Here is a 25,070-nt window from a genome sequence, read left to right on the forward strand (position 1 = left end):
ACAGGGCTATTAGACATTTATGTAAAATACGATTTTACAATATGTAGGACCGGCTGCCGTCGCACAGAGGTTACGTCACGAATTTAAATCAATACGTCGCACGGAATTTAGGTCATAATAACGTCGCGGCAGTCTCGCCATTTTTGCTGCTCTTTGTGCAACATCGTTTGCAGAGAGTTTGCTTGATTTCAACAAGCCATTTGCCTAATTCGGTCACAAAAATGCAGGGAAACAGAGGGCCCCAGCAGAACCACGGTCCCAACCGCCCGGGAGACCAAATGAAAGGCGAGGGAACCAACGGCCAGCAGCCCGAGCCCAGCGAGCAGACCAACCCCAACGAGGCCTTAACGCTGGACCCGCAGAGCTTCAGGAAGCCCGGAGAGAGGACCTTCACCCAGCGGAGCAGGCTGTTTGTGGGAAACCTGCCGACTGGGACCACCGAGGAGGATCTGGAGACGCTATTCGCCAAGTATGGAAAAGCCAATGAGATCTTCATCAACAAAGAGAGAGGCTTCGGCTTCATTCGGCTGGAGACAAGGATCATAGCAGAGATCGCCCGAGCCGAGCTGGATGACACCCCATTCAGAGGCAGGCCCATTCGGGTGAGGTTCGCCACACACGGCGCTGCTTTAAGTGTGAAGAATCTGCCGGAGTTTGTGTCCAACGAGCTCCTGGAAGAAGCCTTTGCTGTGTTTGGTCAGATAGAGAGGGCTGTGGTCATCGTGGATGACCGAGGGAGGCCCACAGGGAAGGGGATCGTGGAGTACACCTCAAAGCCAGCTGCTAGAAAGGCTTTGGATAAGTGCAGTGATGGTGCTTATCTCCTCACAGCATTTCCTCGACCCATTACAGTGGAGCCTATGGAGCAGTTTGATGAAGAGGAGGGACTGTCAGAGAAATTGATAAACAAAAACCAGCAGTATCACAAAGAGCGTGAGCAGCCACCTCGATTTGCCCAGCCTGGCTCCTTCGAGTACGAGTATGCCATGCGCTGGAAAGCCCTGATGGAGATGGAGAAGCAGCAGTATGAAATGGTGGACCGCAACATGAAGGAGGCCCAGGAGAAGCTGGAGACTGAGATGGAGGCGGCCAGACACGAGCATCAGGTGATGCTGATGAGGCAGGACCTGCTGAGGCGGCAGGAGGAGCTGAGAAGGATGGAGGAGCTCCACAGTCAGGAGGTGCAGAAGAGGAAGCAGGCCGAGCTCCGGCAGGAGGAGGAACGCCGGAGGAGAGAGGAGGAGATGAGGATGCGCAATGAGGAGATGATGAAGAGGCAGCAGGAGGGCTTCAGGGGCAACTTCTCGGAAAATAGGGAGCAAGAAATGAGGATGCATATGGGCGGCCACGGGATGCCGATGAACAGAAACTCTCTGGGTGGTAACTCTGGTTCTGCTGGTACTGCTGGCATGGCTGCTGAGAATGCTCCGATGATGGCAGGACCAGGAAACAACAACAACATGCCAGGAGGCCAGGGTGGCTTCCCCAGAGGTCTCCCCGGCCCTGGAGACTATGGACCTAATAAGCAGCGCAGATTTTGAATCACATGTCTCTTCGCTCCCTTTTCATACTCACTGTTCTTTATGTTCAGGTAGTAAAGGTTCCTTTTGAACTTTGAACACTGCATGTACTTTTTTGTACCTTTTTATTTGTACTTTTGAATTCCGTTTTAGTACTAAAATGTCAAACCCTTCCACACGAGCCATGTGTTATGCCTTTTTTCCTACTTTAATGTGTTCTTTTCATAGGGATAGGAAATGTATTTGTCCTGAACATGTTTAACTTTTATGGAATAAATTCATGATTCCTTTAAAACAAAATTGTTTTATTCAGTATAGAGACACTCAAGATCTCTAAAGGTCTTTCTAAGCCTCAACAAGCTCAGTTTTATTCACATCCTTGACTAAATCAGTACCTTTTTTTGTCCACACACACAGGCCTGATAATGGATGTGTCACTGTTAGTCAAGAGTGCGAGTTTTCCTTCTTGGACTGATTAGAGTATTAAAACTGTGTCACTTCTTAATTATTATCCTTCAACCTGCTTTGAATGCAGGATAAAATGTGACAACTTAATCTGAGTGGTTTCAGGGAGAATGTGAGGAAGTCGTGGATTGCAAAGTGAGCAGCAGAAGCTCGCATTTTTTTGTTGTAGCTGTAGTAATTCATTTAGAAACACAGATGCAGACCACAGATGTAGGTCAAAGTGAGAAGGGAAGATGAAGGAGCTTACAATAACGGTAATATCCAGTTTAGACTGGGATCGTCAACAACTGCTGACATATCTAAATTAACTTCCTGATTATTTTATTAGCTGCCGATAATTTATTTAACGGGTTAGTGGGTCATTCAATCAGCAAACAAAAAATGTGATAAACTAATTTAATATGCCATGAAGTTTCATAGCAGGATAGCAATAGAACTATGATTATTTGTGTTATACCACTGTGCCAGCTTAGCTAATGCAATAAAACATTTGTTGTGTAAAAAACACAAGGCCTGTGCTACATATGACTCCCTCAGAAATTACTCACCTGTGTAACTAGACGGACATTTTGTGACTCATCCACCATGTAGCGAACAAAGAATCAGCCTGGTGTGACACCTGCATGCCTGCACAGAGAACCACAGTACATCGACATGAACAGAGTTCTACGACGCCACAGCTCGCTCTAAATGGCGCTGACTGATCATACAAATGAAGGTGGAGAGCAGTTAAATCACAGGAGAATGAATAGGGAGGCTTTGTTTTTGTCCTGCTTAATGAACAGAATGAATGAAGGTTTCCAAGACAAGGCAAGGCAGCTGTATTTGTAACACATTTCCTACACAAGGGCAACTCAATGTGCTTTACATTAGAAACATGAAAAGCTTTGGAAACATTCAGACAAGCATAAAAAGCACAGTTACAATGATAAATAAAATAAAACATAGAACAGAAAAGGAAATTAGAAATATATATTTCTTTAAAAAATGCAATTTGCATTTAAAACAGGTGAAAATAAGCTATAATTGGAAAGCAGTGGCAAACAGAAAAGTCTTGAGCTGTGATTTAAAAGAAGTGAGAGTTGGAGCGGATCTACAGCTTTGTTCCAGACATGTGGAGCATAATGAGTGAACACTATTTCATCATGTTAAGTTCTAACTCTAGGGGCTGAAAGCAGACAGTACCTGATGACCCCAGAGGTCCAGATGGTTCATAAAGGGACAGCAGATCAGCTATGTATTTTGGGCCTTCATCATTCAGTGCTTTATAAATCACTGAATGAACACTAGAAAGTTTTCAGTCATGCAGAAGAGCACTAGAGTTTCATGTTGAGCCATGTGAATTGCTTAAATTACTAAGTTTAACCCTCCTGTTGTCTTCATTTATGGGCACCAAAAAAAAAATTTGTTTCCTTGTCTGAAAAAAAATCCCAAAATTCTGAAAAACAAACTCCCCAAATTTCTGAAAATGTCCAAAACCTTCAGGAAGAAAATTCCAATAATTCCTAAAAAGTTTCCCTTAAAAGTTTTATACAAAAACAATCCCTCAAATTTGGCAAGAAAATTCTTGTAAATATTTTCAAAAAATGAGTAATAATCTTCCAAAAAATCCTAAAAATATCTAAAGTGATTACATATATACCAGTAAAACTTCTGATATTTTCTTTAAGAACATTCACAAAAAGATCCACCAAAATCCCCCCAAATTTGCTGGATTTTTTGAAAATGTTCTTACAAAACATTTTTAACATTTTTTTTCCACCAAAAAATGCTCAAAGATTTCCCAAAAATGTTGAACATGTAGACATCAGAAGTTTCATTGTGAGAATTCATTTTTTTGTCCACATTTTCAAACTTCAAAACGAGACGACACGAAGGTTAAAGGTCAAAGTTCATCTATTCAGCTTTGCAAAACACAAATATTCGATTTTTGTTTAAAAGTCATCTTTGCTTGCTCCTAATGCTGGTTTTGGGGCTGTCAGCACTTTCTAACGGATGTTTGAGTTTCATGAAGAAATCCCTTCATCCAGTGACCCGTGAAGATGAAACCCAAATAGAAACAGCATTCAGAAAAAGCCCGATTTGTAAACAACGGCTGCGTTGATGGGCTGAAACTGGTCAGGTTTGCACAATAGCTAAACAGCTGCAGCTTGCCAAATGGAGGAAAACGCTGGATTAGATCATTGGCCACGGATTGCTCGGTACAAATTCAGACAGACGTGCACAAAGGATCAGCAGTAAAATCGGAGAATTTAATCAAGCAGTCTATAAAATGTGTCCAAACATGTTGCTGTCAGGAGATTTTTCACTGTCTCAGGTATCAGAGCAAACTTGATGGCATCTGCTGATATTTTAGGATCCTCCAGTCTCAGAGGTTTTATAATCTTTTAGACAGTTTCCATCTGATAATCACGATCTGTAAAGAAACTGCCCTTCACCCTTATCACGGTACAAAAAGGCAGTTTGCCCCCATGGTCCCGGCGCTTCATAAATACTGATAAGGTTGATTGCAAAGAGGGGAAAGTGTGAGTTATCTGGATGTGGAATCAGCAAAGTGTCCAATAGTCTATATTGGTTGATTTTAAACGCTCCGCAGCTCAGAGGATCGACGGCAAGATTTCTCACCAGCTCTGGTTCTCTAAAGGTTTTCTTTTTGCTTTCATCATAAATCTGAAGCTTTCAAAGTCCCTAAAATTCACGCTGACTTAGTAGATTAAATATGCATAGTTATATATGTGTTATTATAATCCTAATAATAATGTATGATGTGCTAAAGACAAATAAATTTAAACATGTAAGGCAGTGTTTGTAACCTAAGCTACCATGTGTAAATGTTATTTTTAAACTTGCCAGAATATCTTCGGATAAATTAGTACAATTTTATTTTTAACATTAAGCGTTTGCAACCGTTTCCGTTGCATTTTGACAAAGGAAAATGCTGTACAGCATCAGCACACATATAAATTAATTAAATTATTTATTCTTTCTTTTCTTTCTCATTATCAAATTAAAAATGAAATATTTTAAAAAATATTTTTAACTGTACTTTCTTGAATAATTTTCTAGTGTTTTACATATTTTCTTTTTTTAGTTAGACTACAAATACCCAGAAAAAAGAAAAAAGTTTCAATTTAAATCTTGACTGTAAAAAAATACAGACCAAAATCATATGTTTCACCATACAATATTATTATTTTTACTGTATTTATATCAGAAAAAAATGTCAGCATTTAAATTTTAATATTTGCCACTATTTAAAAGAAAAATAGGTATATAATAATAGGTATATTAAGGATTGAAGAATGGTTCACGTATTTTTAGCTGTTATTTTTACCGATTTGCCCTGATTTGTTATTTTTTTTCTGCATATTTTTTTATTAAAGCAAGTTCAAGACATACAGAGCAATTGGGATGCAGTCAACATTTTTCTTTTTTTCCCCCCGGAAACATTCAAGAACCCAGTTTAACTCTCTTTTAACCCTTACCAGACCAACAAACAGACCTCTGAGTTTAAAGACAAGAATCAAAGTACAAGGGTGGAAAACTCACAAATATAAATACAATAACTAAATAAAAATAAATAGATAAGAGTGAAAAAAATGTAAGTACATTTTAGAGTACTATAAAAAAATCTGATTTGTTAAATTATGGATTATATCTCGGAAAAATCCCAGAAATGCATTAAAAAAGCTAAACTGTAATTTACATTTTAACTGAAAAAACAATATGCAATGCCCCCACTTGCTTATTATAAATGTACTGTTTTATTGTATGTAAATCCACCAAAAATATTATTATTTTACAGATATTTGTTGATATTTTCACCATGAAAATTACATTATAACACCATTTTTAACATGCTTTTTTTTTTTTGGCACAGTTGCAGCCTGATTTTCAGAGTGTTCAAAAGCACAAAAAACAGATATATAAAACTATACTGGAATTTGAACTACAACGTTGGTACCGTATCTTAACTGAACGCTGGAATCAAGTTTATGAGTCTCCTTTGTCCTATTTTCCATTTGTAGGCTTATTTATTCGATTCAGTTTTAGCTGTACAGTAAATATAGTGTAGTAAAAATATGAAGTTTTCAGATCAAGGAAAATTTAAAGATCGTACCTGAACAGTACTTCTTTTTATAATAAGGCTTACAGTATGAATATATCGTTGTGAAAAGCTTGGGTGGTGCATTATGCAACAGGAGTCTAACCGACAACATGATGTTACAAGTTTAACACTTTGATTAACACTTAATCCACTAAAATTCAGTAAAACAGGGATTAAAATAAAACAATTAACCACAGAAGATGTTGTGGGACTGGAAACATAAGGCTGAGAAGATGTTTTTAAGGTGATTGCTAAGAAGTTTAATGTAGATTTCAACAGGACAATAATATGATCCAATCAGATACAAAATCAAACAGCACAAAACCAACCCCAGCATTGAATGAAAATGTTTTTACTGTTTCAAGAAAAAATGCAACTTTGCAAGGAAAATATGACAGAAGTACAGTTTATTTTCTAAGTGCTTTTTCCTCCTTTTGTTTTTCTATCCAAACTCTGCGTTTTTTTCATCGGTTTTATATAAAAACTTTGCCTCACAACATTTATACTGCTGTATTTATTTAATTCCTCAATCAAAGGAACAGCCGGTGCTCAGTTTAAAAAGCACATATTGCTAACAAATTATCTTGCTAAGACAAAATATATTTGTAAGTGAAAAAATAGTGCAACACACTTTTACAGGAAGATGTTTTTAACTTCTTCTTCTATTTTTTTTTATTTGTTCATTACATTTATTTCATGTGGATGTGCATGAATTCAAGCAGTGAGACCGGAGTTTAATTCCCTCAGACCCTTATTGCTCATCATTCCCCTGCTCTCTTTCACTACATTTCTTGTCGCTTTCCACTGTCACGATCCAATAGAAAAGGCAAAAATCTGCCAAAAAACATAATTACATAAGTAGACATTGTTATCAAATTCCTATGATTACACTTAAGTCCAAATTGTAGCAGCACATAATAATAAAACAGAATAACAATTACCTGGGATGCCGTTCTTGGCAGAAATTTTACGAATGGGCAGAGTCCCATACCCATGTGGCGAGAGCAATCAAAAGGATGATCTCTCAAGGTTACACAAATATCATAAAACAGAGCAGGAATAAAACAATTAAGAGATAAACCAAAACAAATATTTAATGATATAACAGTGTAGTAAGTCTCTTTTTCTTCAGTTGAATGAATATTGCTTATAATGAACTTGCAGAGTGACTTTAACCACCTTGATGATGGCTGTGCGATGCTGAAATTTCTCCGCAAACTGATAGACAGTAGATAAATGTACAGTTAAGCAGCTAAATGACACTGTTTCACCTTTAGATTTGAATCCTGTACACTGTTTCATACATGCAGCAGTAAGGGCTGTTGCTGGGCTCGTTAAAAAACTTCAGCGTGTTGCCGTGACTTATCAGCGCAGAACAAAGAACAGCCCCATATCTGCCCCATTTCTTCTTGTCTTTTTTACCATCAGTGTTTATCACAAATATAGATGCATACACACCTTCATCCTGATCGGTCCGATGATCCCCTGATTCGACTGTGAAGCTTTATCTGTGACCTTGACATGAGATAACAGTTAACGGCAAGAGTCATCCTAAATTATGGGATGTTATGTAGGAAGTGTTTAGTCATGCAGCTATGCTAGAGAAGCCTGCTGTCACTGGTTTTGAAGATTTTTAGAGCTAAAACGAAAAGAAAGTTTTGTTGGGAAGAAAGATATCATGACGATATACACACGTGGACAAAATTGTTGGTACCCCTCAGTTAAAGAAGGAAAAACCCACAATTATCACTGAAATCACTTGAAACTCACAAAAGTAACAATAAATAAAAATTTATTGAAAATTAAATAATCAAAATCAGCCATCACTTTTGAATTGTTGATTAACATAATTATTTAAAAAAACAAACTCATGAAATAGGACTGGACAAAAATGATGGTACCCATAACTTAATATTTTGTTGCACAACCTTTTGAGGCAATCACTGCAATTAAACGATTTCTGTATTTGTCAATGAGCGTTCTGCAGCTGTCAACAGGTATTTTGGCCCACTCCTCATGAGCAAACAGCTCCAGTTGTCTCAGGTTTGATGGCTGTCTTCTCCAAATGGCATGTTTCAGCTCCTTCCACATATGTTCAATGGGATTCAGATCTGGGCTCATAGAAGGCCACTTTAGAATAGTCCAACGCTTTTCTCTCAGCCATTCTTGGGTGTTTTTGGCTGTGTGTTTTGGATCGTTGTCCTGTTGGAAGACCCATGACCTGCGACTGAGACCAAGCTTTCTGACACTAGGCAGCACATTTCTCTCCAGAATGCCTTGATAGTCTTCAGATTTCATCGTACCTTGCACACTTTCAAGACACCCTGTGCCAGATGCAGCAAAGCAGCCCCAAAACATTACTGAGCCTCCTCCATGTTTCACCGTAGGGACAGTGTTCTTTTCTTCGTATGCTTGGTTTTTGAGTCTATGAACATAGAGTTGATGTGCCTTACCAAAAAGCTCCAGTTTGGTCTCATCTGTCCAAAGGACATTCTCCCAGAAGCTTTGTGGCTTGTCAACATGCATTTTTGCAAATTCCAGTCTGGCTTTTTTATGAGTTTTTTTCAGCAGTGGTGTCCTCCTTGGTCGTCTCCCATGAAGTCCACTTTGGCTCAAACAACGACGAATGGTGCGATCTGACACTGATGTACCTTGGCCTTGGAGTTCACCTTTAATTTCTTTGGAGGTTGCTCTGGGCTCTTTGGATACAATTCGAACGATCCGTCTCTTCAATTTGTCATCAATTTTCCTCTTGCGGCCACGTCCAGGGAGGTTGGCTACTGTCCCGTGGGTCTTGAACTTCTGAATAATATGAGCCACTGTTGTCACAGGAACTTCAAGCTGTTTAGAGATGGTCTTATAGCCTTTACCTTTAAGATGTTTGTCTGTAATTTTTTTTCGGATGTCCTGGGACAATTCTCTCCTTCGCTTTCTGTTGTCCATGTTCAGTGTGGTACACACCTTTTCACCAAACAGCAGGGTGACTACTTGTCTCCCTTTAAATAGGCAGACTGACTGATTATGAGTTTGGAAACACCTGTGATGTCAATTAAATGACACACCTGAGTTAATCATGTCACTCTGGTCAAATAGTTTTCAATCTTTTATAGAGGTACCATCATTTTTGTCCAGGCCTGTTTCATTAGTTTGTTTTTTTAAATAATTATGTTAATCAACAATTCAAAAGTAATGGCTGTTTTTGATGATTTAATTTTCAATAAATTTTTATTTATTGTTACTTTTGTGAGTTTCAAGTGATTTCCGTGATAATTGTGGGTTTTTCCTTCTTTAACTGAGGGGTACCAACAATTTTGTCCACGTGTGTAGTACTGTCTGCACACATCAGTGTCACTTGATGGTGGTCTAAAGGTCAAGTTCATGTCTATCGTACGGTGCTGCACTTTGACTGTTAGTGACAAACATACATTCCGAACAACGATTAAAAAACCCCCCACCATATCCTGGTGGCTGTGAATGGAAAGATATGATTCAGGCAAAACAAAATCTCATGAGGTCAGTGACCAAGTCTGATGAGATCCATGTAGGTGAAGAACTGGGTGCGGCGGTCGTTGTGGTTTCTACCAGCTGCTTTGGATCTCTACAGCAACTCTATCGAAATTTCCCCCACGTTAATAATCAAACAGAGGCACTGATCATCCATAGCTGCGATTGGCCAGCAGCTGCCTCGGACCAGATAAGATAGTGTGACATCACAGGAGGGATGACGATGGACATGTTTCTCCTTAACCAACCCTAACGCTGTTAGTCAGACAGGTGGTGGGAGACAGAGGACGATTCGGACGCATTAGAGCACCTCTCACTGTCTTTGTCTAATGAATCTTCCATCAGGACAGCAGTGATAAATATACACTCCACTACACCCAACCTGAGGACTCTTCTGTTGCAGGGATCATGGTCCGTGTCGCAGCCCTGATCACTTTTCTGGCCTGTGTGGTAAGTTGGTCTGATAATTTTCCTCTGTTTGGGATCCTGATCTATGGTGCTCCAACGCTGTATATTTTTACTTTATTCTCATACTTAACATTAAAAATTTTATTCTTCTAAAGAACTTTACAGTTATTAGATCTTTGACCAGGGCTTTAAAGTAAACAAGTTAAAAAAAAAAAAGAAGTTTAAGAGTTGAAAAATAACTGTAATTATTTTTGTAATTTAATTTCAAAATAATTTTAGTTGTTTAATTACTGCTTTCAAAGCCAAAAATAAAGAGGCGTTTATGTAGGCGGCACACACTTAATGAGTCTCTAAGATTAGTGGTGACTCAGATAAAATATATTGTGTGGGTTTAAGTCCGATTGTATGGAAGACATGGAATGCCAAAATTAGCAACAACTAAATGTTATTTTCTTCGATTCTTGATATCTTGGATCCCTCTGAAAGTTCTACTAAAATATTCAAATGTACATTTACACCAAACAGTCTCCTGTGAAACAGCAGTAATCTTTCACACATTGTTTCAAAAGTGAAACTCGTCAGTTGTGTTATTTTATTTTTTAAATCTAAAATTTTGGTGAAATTGGAATAGATCTTCTTTTCTGTTTTTGGTTTTGATGGATAAATACAGAGTGAAAATAAGAAATACAATAAGTCAGTCCTGCATTTATAAATGCACTCTGCCATGACATGAATTTATACATGCTCCAAGAAAAAAGTTTTCCTTTTTTTTGTTTAAGGCTATTTATTCATGTAATACATGCCAGCAATTGTTTTCCAAATGCTTGTACCCAAAAATAAAGAAAATACAACAATGATATTACATGAACTTAAATTAAAAGATGTGACTAATTAAATTAATTAAATTTTGACTTTAAAAATGTGACTGGCCAATCTGCTAGAAAGGGATGGACAAACAATTGTTCTTTTAAACAATGTGATCATGTGGGAAGTCTGTGTTTAAAGACTGTATAAAGACTGTTTAAACCCAGCTTCAAACATTTCCCTAAAATTACATATTAACTGTTACTGAATATTTGCAAATTATTATCTTCCTCTATTGTCACAGGTGTAGACTGTGATTCTATTCAACCTTAAACATGTACAACATTTTACATTTTATTGGTCTTACACAGTGATGTCAGATAGCTGACAGAGGAGGGCACAGTACAGCGCCAAATCATTAGTAACACATTGTGACATCTTTGTACTTTACTGTAATGTCCTAAAAAAGTGCTATAGTGGACAAAATGACACCTAATTTCCCCTTGGAGCTCAATAAAGTACTTCTATTCTATTCTATTCTATTCTATTCTATTCTATTCTATTCTATTAACTTTAATCAAACAGTTTGAAAATATTTTCCTACACCTACTACATATTACTCAAGGTAAATATTATAGTATTTGAGGTAACTACACTGTCTTGTGTTTTAAACGTATAGGTGAAAACTTGTGCCAAAGTTAATATTATATATATTTTAAAAAAGAATTCATTTTGAGATGTCTTTGAGCTCTAAGTAGAAGCTACATTAAACCTTTTTCTTCTCTTACCTGCCACATACTTTGACTCCTTCTATTCAAATTATCTTTGGTAACCCTCCCTTCCACACAGGTGCTGTCAGAGGCCCAACATGAGCCGGGCTACTGTGCTTTCTATGAGGAGTGTGGCGAAAACCCATCACTAGGAGAAACCCTCATTCCTCCTATCGTCCCATGTCTCAATTACTCCCAAGCCCGGCCCATCTCGGGAGATCACTACAAGAAACTCCAACAGGTCTGTGGATTGTGAAGCAGAGATGAGGGCTGAATAAAGCACGGCAGAGTCGGTGTTCTTTGGCTGCTTTTAATAAATAAGTTTACAAACATTTCTTTGACAAGAAGTGAGCTTGTGTTTTGGTTGGTCATTTATGAACTAACAGTTGTTCTTGCTGCAGGTGTGTCCCATGCTGGACCAAGGAGAGGGCAACACGTTCGCCTGCTGCTCCATCAAACAGCTGAATTCCCTGGAGACCAGTCTGACCCTGTCCAAGGCGGTGCTGATCCGCTGCCCCTCCTGCGCTGACAACTTTGCCCACCTGCACTGCATCACCACCTGCAGCCCCAACCAGAGCCAGATAGTGAAGGTCACAAAGGTCATGAACGTCACTCAAATGGGCCAGCAGAAGGACGCCGTGGTGGGTTACCAGGCGTTCCTCACCACCGACTTCGCAGATGCCTCCTTCCAGTCTTGTAAAAATGTCAGGATCCCTGCCACAGGAGGCTTCGCCATCGCAACCATGTGTGGCCGGTATGGTGCCAAGCTGTGCACCCCCCAGCGCTGGTTTGATTTCCAGGGGGACTCCAGTAACGGACTGGCTCCCCTGGACATCGACTTTCACCTAATGAAAGAGGGGGATACCACAGGAGTCCCAGAGGGTGTGATTCCCTACAACGGGCGTGCTCTGAGGTGCAACGAGACTACGCCATCAGGGGGGGAGGCCTGCTCCTGCCAGGACTGTGAAGAGTCGTGTCCGAGTGTCCCACCTCCTGATCCGCCAACTCCACCCTTCACTGTGTTGGGGATAGATGGTTACTTCCTGATCTTTGTCATCCTGCTCTGTCTCTTGGTACTTGCCTTCCTGACATACCTTGCTGCCTGTGTGAGGTCTAGAAAAGGAAAAGATGAAGAGAAGGGCAAGAGAAAGAAGAAAAGCAAAGACCAGAACAGAAATGAAATTCCTCAGGAGGTTATTCATCCATCAGAGGTGACATGTACTGACAAGAACAGCTTGGCTGCTCAAGCTTTCCTTAGCTCGGTGTTTCGGGTGTGGGGAACCACTATGGCCACTTATCCGCTCATGGTAGGTACACATTTGGAATCAGCAGCATAAAATATATGCAATGCCATCTGTAAATATATTCAAATTGAACACACATTGGCTTTAGGACAAAAAGAGCCAAATGTCAGCCAGGTGAACTACATGAGCCTCAACTGTGAGTATTTTATCTTTGTTCAAGGTGCTCCTGTTGTCAGCTGTAATCGTGGCTGTTTTTGCTGTCGGCCTCAAGTCCATTCAGCTAACCACTGACCCGGTTGAGCTGTGGTCTGCACCCAACAGCCGTGCCCGTCAGGAGAAGGAATTCCACGATGCACACTTTGACCCCTTCTTCAGAACAAACCAGCTGATCTTGACAGCACCAGGAAGAGAGGGACACATTTACGACTCGTTGCTGTTTGGACAGCAGAACTTCAGTGGTCTCATATCCAAAGATCTCATCATTGAGCTGCTGGAGCTCCAGACACGAATACAGGTAAAGACCACATAGTCAAAACAAACATCTGAGCAGAATATTATTTTGTGACTTTAAAAAAAAATCTATGCCTTTTTTAGCAAATCGAGTTCTGGTCAGAAGATCTGAACCGTACCGCAAGTCTGAAGGATGTGTGTTTCGCACCGCTGAACCCATCCAACCCCTCCCTGACTGACTGTGCAGTCAACAGTTTGCCACAGTATTTCCAGAACAGCCTGGATAACATTAACGCTAAAGTGAATATGACGGAGCTGGGGGTGACCAAAGAGGTGGACTGGAGAGACCATCTAATCTACTGCCTCAAGTAAGTATTCATTAAAACCCACAGCTTCAACTGCAGTTGTTCAGAAACTTCCCCTATCATGACATAACCTTCTCTTCCTCTCCTTCCATCTCCTCTCAAGCTCTCCGCTGTCCTTCCAAGACATCACTGATTTAGGTATGAGCTGCATGGCCGACTATGGAGCTCCAGTCTTCTCATTTCTGGCTGTGGGAGGCTATACAAGTGAGTGACTTTCAGCGCCATCTTTAAACACATGAAACGCACAAAGAAGGCATCTGTAACTCACTTGAACGTCTTTCTTTTTCCAGATGACGATTACACCAATGCTGAGGCTTTAATCATGACCTTCTCCCTCAACAACTACGCTCGCAGCAACCCCAAGTTCAACGTGGCTATGCAGTGGGAGAGCGAGTTTCTTAAGATTGTCCAGGATTACCAGAAAAACCCAGCAGCCAACTTCACCTTTGCATACATGGCAGAGGTACAGTGAGCTATGGGATACCAGAGAGCATAGTGTCTCCATTGTTCATTTTCTGAGGAGAAATTCAGGTGGATTTTTATATATGCTTGCAATAGACATTTGAAGTCATCAGTGGCCACATCATCTTGGTGGTCTCTGTCTGACCTCCAGTGATGTAAGCCCACATATCCTTAGTCTGAGTCTGAAAAAGCCGGCCTGCTCAGAATTTTCTCCTATGTAACAACGATAAAAAAACATCCCAGAAAAGAAAAAAGAAGCAATCAGTAGTCATGTCGATAAAGAACTGCTGCCACAGCTTTTTCAAGGTCCATGTTGATTACCTCACTATCTGGCTCTTCAGCGTCTAATCTCATCCAGTCTCTCTCCTGTCTGCAGAGATCTCTAGAGGATGAGATTAATCGAACAACGGCAGAAGACATCCCCATCTTCATGATCAGCTATGCTGTCATCTTTGTTTACATCGCTGTGGCACTGGGGGAGTACTCTTCATGTAGACGCATACTGGTAAGGCTTTAGAGAGTAAAGTCTCACTTTATCAAATGCAGTATTTCACATCACTCAGCTTTTTTGGCCACCTGCAGTTAGTCAGTCCACTGATTTAGTCCTGACTACTTAATGGGTATTGCCTGCATTGCCTCTATTTTTTTCACCAGCCGTCTACCCATCCATCCATCCACTATCTAACCACTTTATCCTGTAAAAAAGTTTTCACATACTTCAACTTAGTGAGTGTCGCACGTCAAATATACAACAAGCGTAGAAAATCCAAGTTATCTTAAAAGTAATATTCGTTTGATAGTAAACAGTGTAAACCTTAAATATTGTCCCTAGAAGCCCATAGTACATCGCATGCTAATATTAGCATTAGCTTATTGTGGCAAAATACCAAAATATTCCAGTGTCACTGAGCTCCTAGCATAGTGGCTGACTCTTGTCAAGCCATTACTCTGGTTGTTTTATTACAAAATGACAAGAATACAACATGTAACTGGAAAATTGTGTGTCTCCACTAATGATGCAAAATGGAAACAGTTCTTCTCACACATATGATAAGGAGAAGGTATCATACTATGGCTCTGTCAGCTGTATAGCACTTATCTTTATAGTAGAGCATGTAAGTTTATAGGCCCTGAAGTTATACAATACAGAGAATATGATATAGCAACAGATACAGAGTGAAAAGAGTTCATTGAGATGAACATACAGTGGAGTCTTATCTCCCTGTCTTGCAGGTGGACTCCAAGTTCCTGGTGGGTCTGGGTGGGATCCTGGTGGTCGGCTGTTCTGTCCTTTCCTCCATGGGTTTCTACTCATGGATCGGCATCCCCTCCTCACTAGTCATTCTGCAGGTCGTGCCTTTCCTGGTGCTCGCTGTCGGAGCTGACAACATCTTCATCTTTGTTCTGGAGTACCAGGTGTGCATATCTTTGTGCTGCACCATGAATGTACAATAATGTCGATTTCCTGAGATATTGTGTATCATTGTTAGTAATGTTATCTTACTCTTCCTTCCTTGCAGAGAGATGTACGGAGGCCCGGAGAAAAGCGAGAGGAGCAGATTGGTCGTGTCCTCGGAAACGTAGCTCCCAGCATGCTACTGTGTAGTCTGTCTGAGTCTGTCTGCTTCTTTCTAGGTAGGAGCCTTTGATCACCTTCATTTGTGAAAAATAAACTGTATTAATCCTTAAAAAGCTGAACCAGGAATCTCTGATCATGTTTCTGTTCTGCTACACCAGGGGCCCTGTCCACCATGCCAGCAGTGAAGTCCTTTGCTCTGTATGCTGCTCTGGCTGTGATCATGGACTTCGTCCTCCAGATGACAGCCTTCGTGGCGCTGATGTCCCTGGATGCCCGTCGCCAAGACAGCAACCGCTGTGAACTGATCTGTTGTGTTAAAGTGGGAAAAGAGCGTCCCAACAAGCCAAACGAAGGCATTCTGCTGCCCTTCATGAGGAAATTCTATGCCCCTGTCCTACTGAACAGCTTCACCAGAGTTATAGTGGTAAAGATACCCACCCATCTGAAACAATACAAGACAGATTCAAAGTTATTGTTAACCTCTATCCTCTGGTGTAACTTTAACATGAAATCCAAATACTTTCTAAAACAAACCAAATCTGCTGATGCACTAAGCTGTTTTAACTCAATATCTGTTGAATTCTGTGTTCTCGTCAGATGCTTGCCTTCATCTTCATGCTCTGTGCATCCTTATACCTCATGTTCCATGTGACAGTGGGTCTGGATCAGGAGCTTGCTATGCCTAAGGTCAGTAAACTGTTAACTTTAGAAGCATAAAAGAACATGGCACTGTCCTCTCCCGTGTAATCTGACATCGATTATTTTGCTTTTTGTGCAGGGCTCTTACATGCTGGACTATTTCCAATACTTGTACAAATACTTTGAAGTTGGAGCCCCTGTTTATTTTGTGACCAAAAAAGGCTTCAACTTCACCAGTGTGGAGGGCATGAATGCAGTATGTTCCAGTGTGGGCTGTGATCAGTTCTCATTGACCCAGAAGATCCAGTACGCCACCAACTACCCTGAACGGTCAGTTCAGTCTCATAATCAGATGAAAATATAGTCTTTAAGACAAGTTGTGAGCAGTTGCTGCTCATGAAATCTCTGTATTAAGCAGTTGCTTGGCTCAGTACAGTAAAGAGAGATTTTCTGCTGGTGTCCTTCACATCCTAATCATTTTTCCCGTACATGTCCTTGAACCTCCTGATACCGTAGTAGCAACCTTTCACACATTAGCCATTCAGATTAGTTAATGGTAAACTCAGTTTCATGAACATCACTCAGCAGATAGCTGGTGTCTGGTTCACATAAACCACACACTGTATTTTAATTGAATCAAGGTGTTTTGTGATGATCATACTAATGAACAGGAGTGACAGAACTTTTTGGTGCATTTCTACCTGTTGAGCAAAGCATCTTGCACTATGGATCTTTGCTGCCAAACAAATGTCTAAGTTGTGGTGCACAATACTTACAGTAGAGGTGTACTGTCTGAGTATCCTACTTAACGACATTATTGGGTTTGCAACAACAACCCGCTTATGTTCTTTGGAGATAAGGTCGTCAATGAGGCCAATTTATCACTGGCACTATCAGTTGGTTACTGGGAAACAGCAAAACTCTTATCATAAAGGGGGAACGCCACAATTACAGATAAGAAATATATTATATTTACCTGAAAAGTTTAGTTTTTACATGAGTTGTCATTTTGGGCTTAAATGAGGTTTCTGTTTACTTGGAAAATGCAGTTATTTGTTTTCTTATGTCGAGTCAGAGAAGAAGACTGATACTGCTGTGGACTAAATGTACAGCCAGCAGAAAGGTAGTTTACCGCAACATGAAGACTGGCTGAGGAATAATCGAGCAGATAATCCCTCATCACACTACTACATGTGGTTCTTACACTTTGTTTTTTGTTTGGATTAAACTGATGAGATCTAATGTGGTAATTAGTTGGTATTAAGGTTGCTGGTTGATGGATTTCCTGACCTTTGCTCCAAGCCACACAGCTGTTGTCTGCACGACTCCTGGTTTTATGAGAGTCTGAGCTAATTGATTGTTGGGTGTAGCTTCATGTTTGCTACACAGGCAAAACAGCAGGATATAACTTTATTATCATGTATGACTTGCCAGTGTTTCTGCTGCGTGTGATATGTGTGGAAAAGATAGAGAGGAAGGTCTGTCTGACAAAGACTCAAACCATAATCCCTGTCGTTATCCTGTAACCAATTAAGGTTGATGATATACTGTTTTCCTTATTGTTAAATCCTGTGCCAGATCTAAAATGAATTGATCCTACTGTAGCTATCTGTGTACCTAAAAATCATGATAGAGATTATTTCACTGTGTAATAGAACGTAAAAAACACCTTTGTACTGGAGTTTATCTTGACTAAATCTCACTCACACTATGTGAGTCATTTACATACTCAAAGTGCACCAAATGTGTATTATTCCCCGACAAAAGTACGGTTTACTGCTGTCTGGGTAACATTTGCTAAAAAACCACTGTGCTCAGCTGTTTTGAGGTCTTTAAAGTAATGAAAGATGTTTATCTTCATTTGGAATCAGTGGACTTGAATGCCACCGACTGACAAATGCATTGCTGATTATTTTCTATCCCTTTTACCTGTAGATCCTACCTGGGCATTCCTGCTAACTCGTGGGTGGATGATTTCATTGACTGGTTGAACCCTGGATCCAGATGTTGCCGTCTGTACACCCTCGGTCCAAATACTGGAAACTTCTGTCCTGCGAACGAATGTGAGAGTCACCGTTGAGAAAATGGCACATCCTTCGCCAAAGCTCTGTACATGAAAGAAGACTTTATTAACACCTGCTCTGTTGCATGTCTTAATAGCCACGATTCTCTGCGGACGCAGGTGCATGTCCACTCCTTCAGATGGCGTCCTCAGACCCAGTGTGGAACAATTCAACCGCTTCCTCTCAGACTTCCTGAATAACCGGCCTGACCTGCAGTGCTCCAAAGGGTGATTTTTGTAGCTGCACACATGCAAACATACCCGCCACAGCCTGCAAACTACAGTCTCATTGCTTCTTGTCTCCTTTAACAGTGGTTTAGGAGCCTATGACAAAGCCGTGGTGAGAGATGAGAGTGGAGAAATAATAGGTAAATCCCCTCAAGTTAACTCAGACCCGTCAAGGTGTTATTTAGGAAGAAAAGATACAAGTACATCAACCCTTTTTCCTCTTTTCTTCTCAGCCTCCAGATTCATGGCTTACCACACGCCTCTGACTAACTCTCAGGAGTTCACAGCTGCCTTACAAATGGCCAGAGAGCTGGCAGACAACATCACCAAGGGCATGAGACAAATACCAGGCACCTCACCCGACTTTGAAGTGTTTCCTTACACGTATGTACCTTCATTTCCTGATCTCTTTCAAGTCATCTCAACCAACAACTCTACAAAACAGGCACTTCCTGTATATTGCAATTTCCAGAAGCCATTAAGTCTAAGCAGACTGATGTTTCTGAGCATGTCTTTTCTGTTATCTCTCTTTCAGGGTTACCAATGTATTTTATGAGCAGTATCTGACTATTGTGCCAGAGGGATTCTTCAGCATCTCGCTCTGTCTGTTGCCGACCTTCGTGGTGTGCTGCCTGCTGCTGGGTTTGGATCTGCGCTCCGGCCTCCTCAACTTGCTCACCATAATCATGATCGTCGTGGATACCGTTGGTGTCATGACCCTGTGGGGCATCGATTACAACGCTGTGGCTCTCATCAATCTAGTCACGGTAAGAACATGTCTACAATGAGAAATAAAAGGGCACTTTGCTGGTTTTTCTGTGTGTGTGAAGATGCGGTAGGAGCTTTTTATTCAGAAAAAATAACCCTGGTGTTTTTATAGTGATGTCATTAGAGTTTTATTTGACAGTCTTTAATGACAAATTAATGACAAAGTAGTGATAGACCTATAAATTGGCAGGCAGAGCAACTGGACTTCCATTGGCCAGTTAATTCACAGCATCGGCCACAAATTATTTCAGAAAGCTGGTTAACACAAATGAATGTAGAATCTGCAGTCAGTTCCGCTGTACTCTGTGGGTGAAGTGAAATGGCAGGACATATGCCAATGCTGGGTTTACCTTATACCTTACATTACGTAAGAGAAAAAAAAAACTTAACTCCTAGCTTTCAAAGCTCAGTGTCTTTAATTGGCTGCTCCTAATACTCAGATTACATTTGCTATCTACATAATTATACTGATTTGTGTCTTTTAGTGAGATAAGTTTGTCATGTAAGTTAGAAATTGTAATGGAATAAGTCCTCAACCAGCAGAACTAGCTTATATTAAAAAAAAACTATTGTATGGACGTCCCTATTCTCCACTTCTCCCTTAGATACAAGATGTTTATCACATTTGTCATTTAGGATGACTGTAGGACACCTAAGACATGTAACTGTTATAATAAACATTTTTATTGGACAAGTCTTTTGTCCAATTGAAGATGCTGTCGAGTTGCATTATGGGAAATGTAGGAACCAGTGTTTTTTAAGGAACGATGAAATTGGGACTAAAAATCAGGATATTTTAGCTTTTGCTGAACTGACTGTTCTTTTAGTCTTCAATCTCTTTTGAGTCATTTAACTTTATGTATGTTAAATAATAAATTATTAGATAAATTATTAGATAATTAATTATTGTTCCCTTTATATTTTCCCATGTCATGTAGACATTAGTCTGTAATGTTATGCCTTCAATAGTGCAGTTCAAGATGTTTATAATTCATGAGATAGATAGATAGATAGATAGATAGATAGATAGATAGATAGATAGATAGATAGATAGATAGATAGATAGATAGATAGATAGATAGATAGATAGATAGATAGATACTTTATTAATCCTGAGGGAAATTCAAATATTCAGCAGCTTACATGGAACAACCAAAATAACAAAAGGACAAAAACAGGCAGGTTAGTGACATTTACATTAAAGGTTAGTATATAACCTTTAATTTGCTGCACAATACTATAAAAACCCCTCAATCTATAGAAAGACTAAATGTATTAAAAGTCAATATACAGTATTTACACATTGTTTTATTACTTAGATAAGAGTAACATTTAATCAAATGTTTCTTTGATAATTATGAAAATATATGGAGCATGGAGTGTGATAAATTCACAACAGAAACATTGGTTCCAATATTTAAACTGTAATAGACAATTATTTGTATATTCATTTCTCATTGTATTAACTAACGCTAACTGTGGTGTTTGCAGGCGGTGGGCATCTCTGTGGAGTTTGTGTCCCATATGACCAGATCATTTGCCCTCAGCATAAAGCCCACACGTGTGGAAAGAGCAAAGGAGGCCACAGCCAATATGGGCAGTGCAGTAAGTAAACACACATTGCTAATCACTGAATATTTCAAAGCAGAAATGAGAAAGATCAACATATTTTATTGCTACACCAAGATAATTCTCTGAACATGTGCATCTCACCCCAAAGTACGATGTTCCAGAGTTACATATTCTTATTTTGTACCCTGAAGGTGTTTGCTGGTGTTGCTATGACCAACCTGCCAGGCATCATCGTGCTGGCGTTTGCCAAAGCGCAGCTCATCCAGATTTTCTTCTTCCGGTTAAATCTTGTCATTACACTTCTGGGGCTGGCACATGGACTCATATTCCTTCCTGTCCTACTCAGTTATTTTGGTATGTGATTACTTTCTCCATTTTAATATTAATTTCAGCAGAGAGCACCAATGGCACTGAGGACTTACTGTTCGTGTTTCCTTCTCTCAGGTCCTGGTGTCAATAAGGCTGTGCTGCTGCAAGAACAACTGAAGGCGAATTCAAAGGCCAACGATGAGCTGAGGATGAGCCAAATGAACCAAGTTTATGATAATTTGAGCTATGAAGAAAATGAGGTTAAAGGGGGCCCGCGTTCTCCCTCTGATGCTAGGAGATCTTCATAAATCACAGAAAAGCAACGGGAGGACAAAATCGACCACTTCTGGGCATCAAGAACTCGTTTCAAGCTCTAATGACCAAATATCTCTGTAACATGCCGAGCAAGGATGCACTCAGAGACGGACACGCAGCAAACAAGGAGTCATATATGGCTCCATGTGGAAATCATTAACTTAACTATGTGCCTCAATCAAAAATGGACCTGTGGGACTGAAGATAACAACGCTCAGTTGTGCAATAATGCAGAGGAATGCAACAGTGGACTATGGCAGCCTTCCTGCCTCAACATATGAAAAGCCTCAATTGTAGAATTATTTAACAGGATGGGAGTTGACAGAAGCTCTAGAATGAGATATTTTATATTTTTTATCGAATGTAATTATTTTATATATGTGTGAAACAATAGCACTTAAAGGAACACACACTCCAGCATTTTATAGTGTAGTTTCTTCAATTGCAGTACGATGCTATTGCTGTAAAATGTGCAATCAGTGGAGAAATATTAGAAATGTTTACTGTGTGAATGAACGTCTTTATTAAAGACATTTGTCACTACAATTGTCCCTGATAGGTTATTATAAATTACACGTAGGGAATAAGAGTCATGCAGTAATGTTTATTTAGCTATAACATTATATACAGCGTGTCACAAAAGAATTGACATCATTTGAGATGTCCATATTGGAGAAGTGATACTTAATAGGATTTATTTTGGACATAAAATGTTTTATTCTAAAAATTTCAAATGAAAAACTCTGGGGGATGGTAATTTTATAATGTTCCAAAGTTATTACAAATGTTCTGAAACTTCTAAAACTGCCGGCTGTCCAGATCCTTTTTTCCAACACAAACGACCAAACTTCTTATGCCACGTCCAAATCTGCTTTCTTGTTGGCACTTGCTTAGGAAATTTTCTAACAAATTTATGTTGTGAATTCACATTTGACTGCGAACACCTTTTCTGTTTCAGTAAACGGCATGTCTATTTCTGAAAGCAGAAAAATAAAATTATTATACTTTTTGAGCAAACAAATTTTAAACAACGCAACGGTCCAGATACGTAACTGGTCCTTTACCAGAACTCACAACACTGTTGAATATTCCTTTTAAGTTTTATTGTATTAAAAAGAGATGCATTTTGAGCTGAAGTTGGCTTTACTTCAACTTAAAAGGTACTGAAAAAGATTTGGGCATTTAGAGTTTCACAATTATCTTTTTTTTTATTTGATAAAATAAATAAAGGAAACATTCTTCCACAATATGAGTCTTTGAGAAGCGGAAATAAAATTTGATCAAAGCGCTTTGACAACATGAACGTTTGCAAAGATTTTAACACCTGAACAATTTTCTGGTATTTTACAGATTTTCCCTGTTCTGTGAAATTAGTTAAGTAGTAAAATCAGAGAAAAAAACATTTAAAAAATCTGTATTTTTACAGAGGACTTAGTTTATTTATTATTAAAATTACACCATTCTACTGTATTTAAATTAGATTAAAAATCTTATTTTATAGATGGCCAGTTTTCAGTGCCATATGATGAAGTTTTTACAGTAGTTTTTTTATCAGATTTTTTCCTGGTAGATCTCCTAAGATCTGATCTTCAGTTTCAGAAAAGAGGACATTCTAACTTTCCTGGCAAATGATCAAATTAAAAGAGAAGTTGCGAATTAAAAGCAAAAAGAAGCAGACAAAAGTGTCCAGTATCTTGGGTATTTCAAATTTCATTTTATTAACAATGCATCCCTTTGATAGGATTGTATGTTTCTTTAGGTCATCAATGCCCCCAAAAACATACTGTACACATTATACAAGGGAAACCACGATTCAGGCAAAAAAAAAAAAAAAAAGAAAAAAGAAAAAAAAACTTTTTAAATTATAATACAGTCTCGAGGAAAAAATATAAATAACTTTTTTTCTTCTCTGGTTGAGCTCACTCTATGGTACAGACATATAATAAATAGATCGGATCTGACATCACTCAGCTGATCTATGAATCATCTCTCTATGAGTCCATTTGTGTAGCAGCATTATAGCAAAAAACAAGCCAATGGAAACAGAGATCCTCGTTTCCCTGGAAACCTTTTACAAATCCTTTAGTCGTCGCGCCCCCTCCCCTTTTCCCCCCTCTCTCCATCTCACCCAATGACAGATAGTGATATTGCATTGTGGAAACAGATCCGGGGGTAATTATATTCCTACAATGTGATGGCAGCATGTAATGGCAACCTATTATTTAAAAAGGTTTTTTTTTTTTTAACAAGCAAGAAAACACGTTAAGGTGACGTTACAAACTTTGCCATGCTTGCTGGACATGCAGTGGAGGTGACGCACAGAGGTAAGAAGGCATAGTGACGGGCAGCTGCTGGGTTTACGCAGGTTTTGGAAACATTTGTGAGCAGAGTATAGCATGAAATAGCATGTAGAGCCGAGCATCTTTCCAAATACCAACCCACCTCCTGAGGAGGTTACTAAGAATGCAATGGCTGAAGAAAAACATTAAAGGTCCTACGCAAGTAAAGGATGGAATAAACTAGCATTAACTTACATGCTATTCTCCTCATGTACTGTGCAAGGGCGGTAGATATAATGCTTTAGAAAATACAATACTAGTGATGTTTGATTGTCTGAGATACAAGAAATAGAAAAGTAATTGGCTGTCTGTGCTGACAAGAGGCTACAGGTTGTAGGAAGTGGCGAGGCAAGAGAAGCAAAAGCACATATCTGGCTAAAACAGATCACGAGTCAGGGCGGGATGTGAACCAGGAAGGCTCCAGATAAGTTTTTAAAAACAGCAGGATCCCTCTGTAGTGTTTTGTTGGAGAAAAGAACGCACGGTCCGAGGAATCACTGGGTAGACACAACAACATGCCTTATTCATTTCATTACAGAAAAACACCACCTCTGGAAAGAGATAAAATGATAGACTTTTCTTTTTTTTTTTTTAAAAACACAGCTCGAGTCTTTGTCTGAATGATCCAGCGTGTCCTTAAGCATCATGTTGATGTATTATTGAGTGTTGCTCAACATTGCCAACCCATCTGAAAACAGTATTTGGTTAAACTGCTCCCCCCTTTGTCCTGTGTGGAAAAAAAAAAAAACAGCGTCTGAAACAGCATTAGGCGTGTCGGGTTACATTTGTTTTACAGATACTGACGTCCTTTTGTTTCCAGCTCGTATTTGCTAGAAGAAAGGTGAGCGATGTCCATGTCCTCCTGTTCCTTGGCTATGGTGCTCTGCTTTAACGAACAGAAACAAGCCAAACATTTCCCCATCCTTAGAGCCATAACTTATATAATCTCGGTCTTTTGCTTTCTGTCCGTGGTTGTAAGGACTGCAGCTGTGCAGGGAACACGAGGGGGAGGATGATCAGGATTCTGGAGGAGGGTCAACATCCTCTTCGACAGGTTTTGGTAGCTTTGTCAGGATTGCCTCTGCTTCCTCAAACATCTGGGGAAAAAAAGAGGAAAAGCGATTAAAAATGCAGAACAGAAAACACAAAGAGTTTCAGA

The 25,070-nt window shown here is 39.5% G+C and overlaps 4 protein-coding genes and 1 long non-coding RNA gene across 19 annotated transcripts in view; 3 read left to right on the plus strand and 2 right to left on the minus strand.

Annotated features, from left to right (window-relative positions):
- The window catches only part of LOC127534912 (uncharacterized protein DDB_G0271670-like), a 146,760-nt gene that overhangs the window by 71,665 nt on the left and 50,025 nt on the right, over nt 1-25,070 (plus strand). The gene's annotated exons all lie outside the window — the stretch shown is intronic.
- The window catches only part of LOC127534913 (uncharacterized), a 141,270-nt gene that overhangs the window by 67,998 nt on the left and 48,202 nt on the right, over nt 1-25,070 (minus strand). The window lies entirely within an intron of this gene.
- Nucleotides 90-1,701, plus strand: nono (non-POU domain containing, octamer-binding). The gene has a single exon (XM_022219812.2). The coding sequence runs from the start codon at nt 222-224 to the stop codon at nt 1,539-1,541; it is 1,320 nt and encodes a 439-aa protein (XP_022075504.1). The 5' UTR covers nt 90-221; the 3' UTR covers nt 1,542-1,701.
- npc1l1 (NPC1-like 1) lies at nt 9,853-23,440 on the plus strand. Of its 2 annotated transcripts, XM_022219809.2 has the most exons (21): nt 9,853-10,047; nt 11,659-11,820; nt 11,981-12,886; nt 13,044-13,337; nt 13,418-13,641; nt 13,742-13,842; nt 13,929-14,101; nt 14,477-14,605; nt 15,334-15,516; nt 15,621-15,735; nt 15,838-16,103; nt 16,277-16,366; nt 16,458-16,648; nt 18,254-18,381; nt 18,479-18,608; nt 18,693-18,748; nt 18,842-18,992; nt 19,144-19,375; nt 20,868-20,981; nt 21,140-21,302; nt 21,393-23,440. In XM_022219809.2, the coding sequence occupies exons 1-21, from the start codon at nt 10,006-10,008 to the stop codon at nt 21,563-21,565; spliced, it is 4,023 nt and encodes a 1,340-aa protein (XP_022075501.1). In that variant the 5' UTR covers nt 9,853-10,005; the 3' UTR covers nt 21,566-23,440. The 2 variants fall into 2 exon arrangements, with proteins under 2 accessions (XP_022075501.1, XP_022075499.1); XM_022219807.2 differs by having other exon boundaries at nt 18,693-18,992.
- LOC110969677 (rapamycin-insensitive companion of mTOR) overlaps nt 23,265-25,070 on the minus strand; it is a 38,445-nt gene continuing 36,639 nt past the window's right edge. For all 3 annotated transcript variants that reach the window (XM_051951291.1, XM_051951292.1, XM_022219805.2), the window contains one exon: nt 23,265-25,008. In XM_051951291.1, coding sequence (XP_051807251.1) covers nt 24,928-25,008 — 81 coding nt within the window. In that variant the 3' untranslated portion in view covers nt 23,265-24,927. The remainder of the gene's footprint in view (nt 25,009-25,070) is intronic.

The sequence above is a fragment of the Acanthochromis polyacanthus genome, chromosome 7, assembly GCF_021347895.1.
Source record: "Acanthochromis polyacanthus isolate Apoly-LR-REF ecotype Palm Island chromosome 7, KAUST_Apoly_ChrSc, whole genome shotgun sequence".
In the NCBI taxonomy this organism is placed as follows: domain Eukaryota; kingdom Metazoa; phylum Chordata; class Actinopteri; family Pomacentridae; genus Acanthochromis; species Acanthochromis polyacanthus.

Coding starts and splice junctions, on each gene's coding strand:
- nono (XM_022219812.2), top strand. CDS start 222: ATGCAGGGAAACAGAGGGCCCCAGCAGAACCACGGTCCCAACCGCCCG.
- npc1l1 (XM_022219807.2), top strand. CDS start 10,006: ATGGTCCGTGTCGCAGCCCTGATCACTTTTCTGGCCTGTGTG. Junction 13,843..13,928: donor GGCTGTGGGAGGCTATACAA/GTGAGTGACTTT, acceptor TTCTTTTTCCAG/ATGACGATTACACCAATGCT. Junction 16,649..18,253: donor GCCACCAACTACCCTGAACG/GTCAGTTCAGTC, acceptor TTTTACCTGTAG/ATCCTACCTGGGCATTCCTG.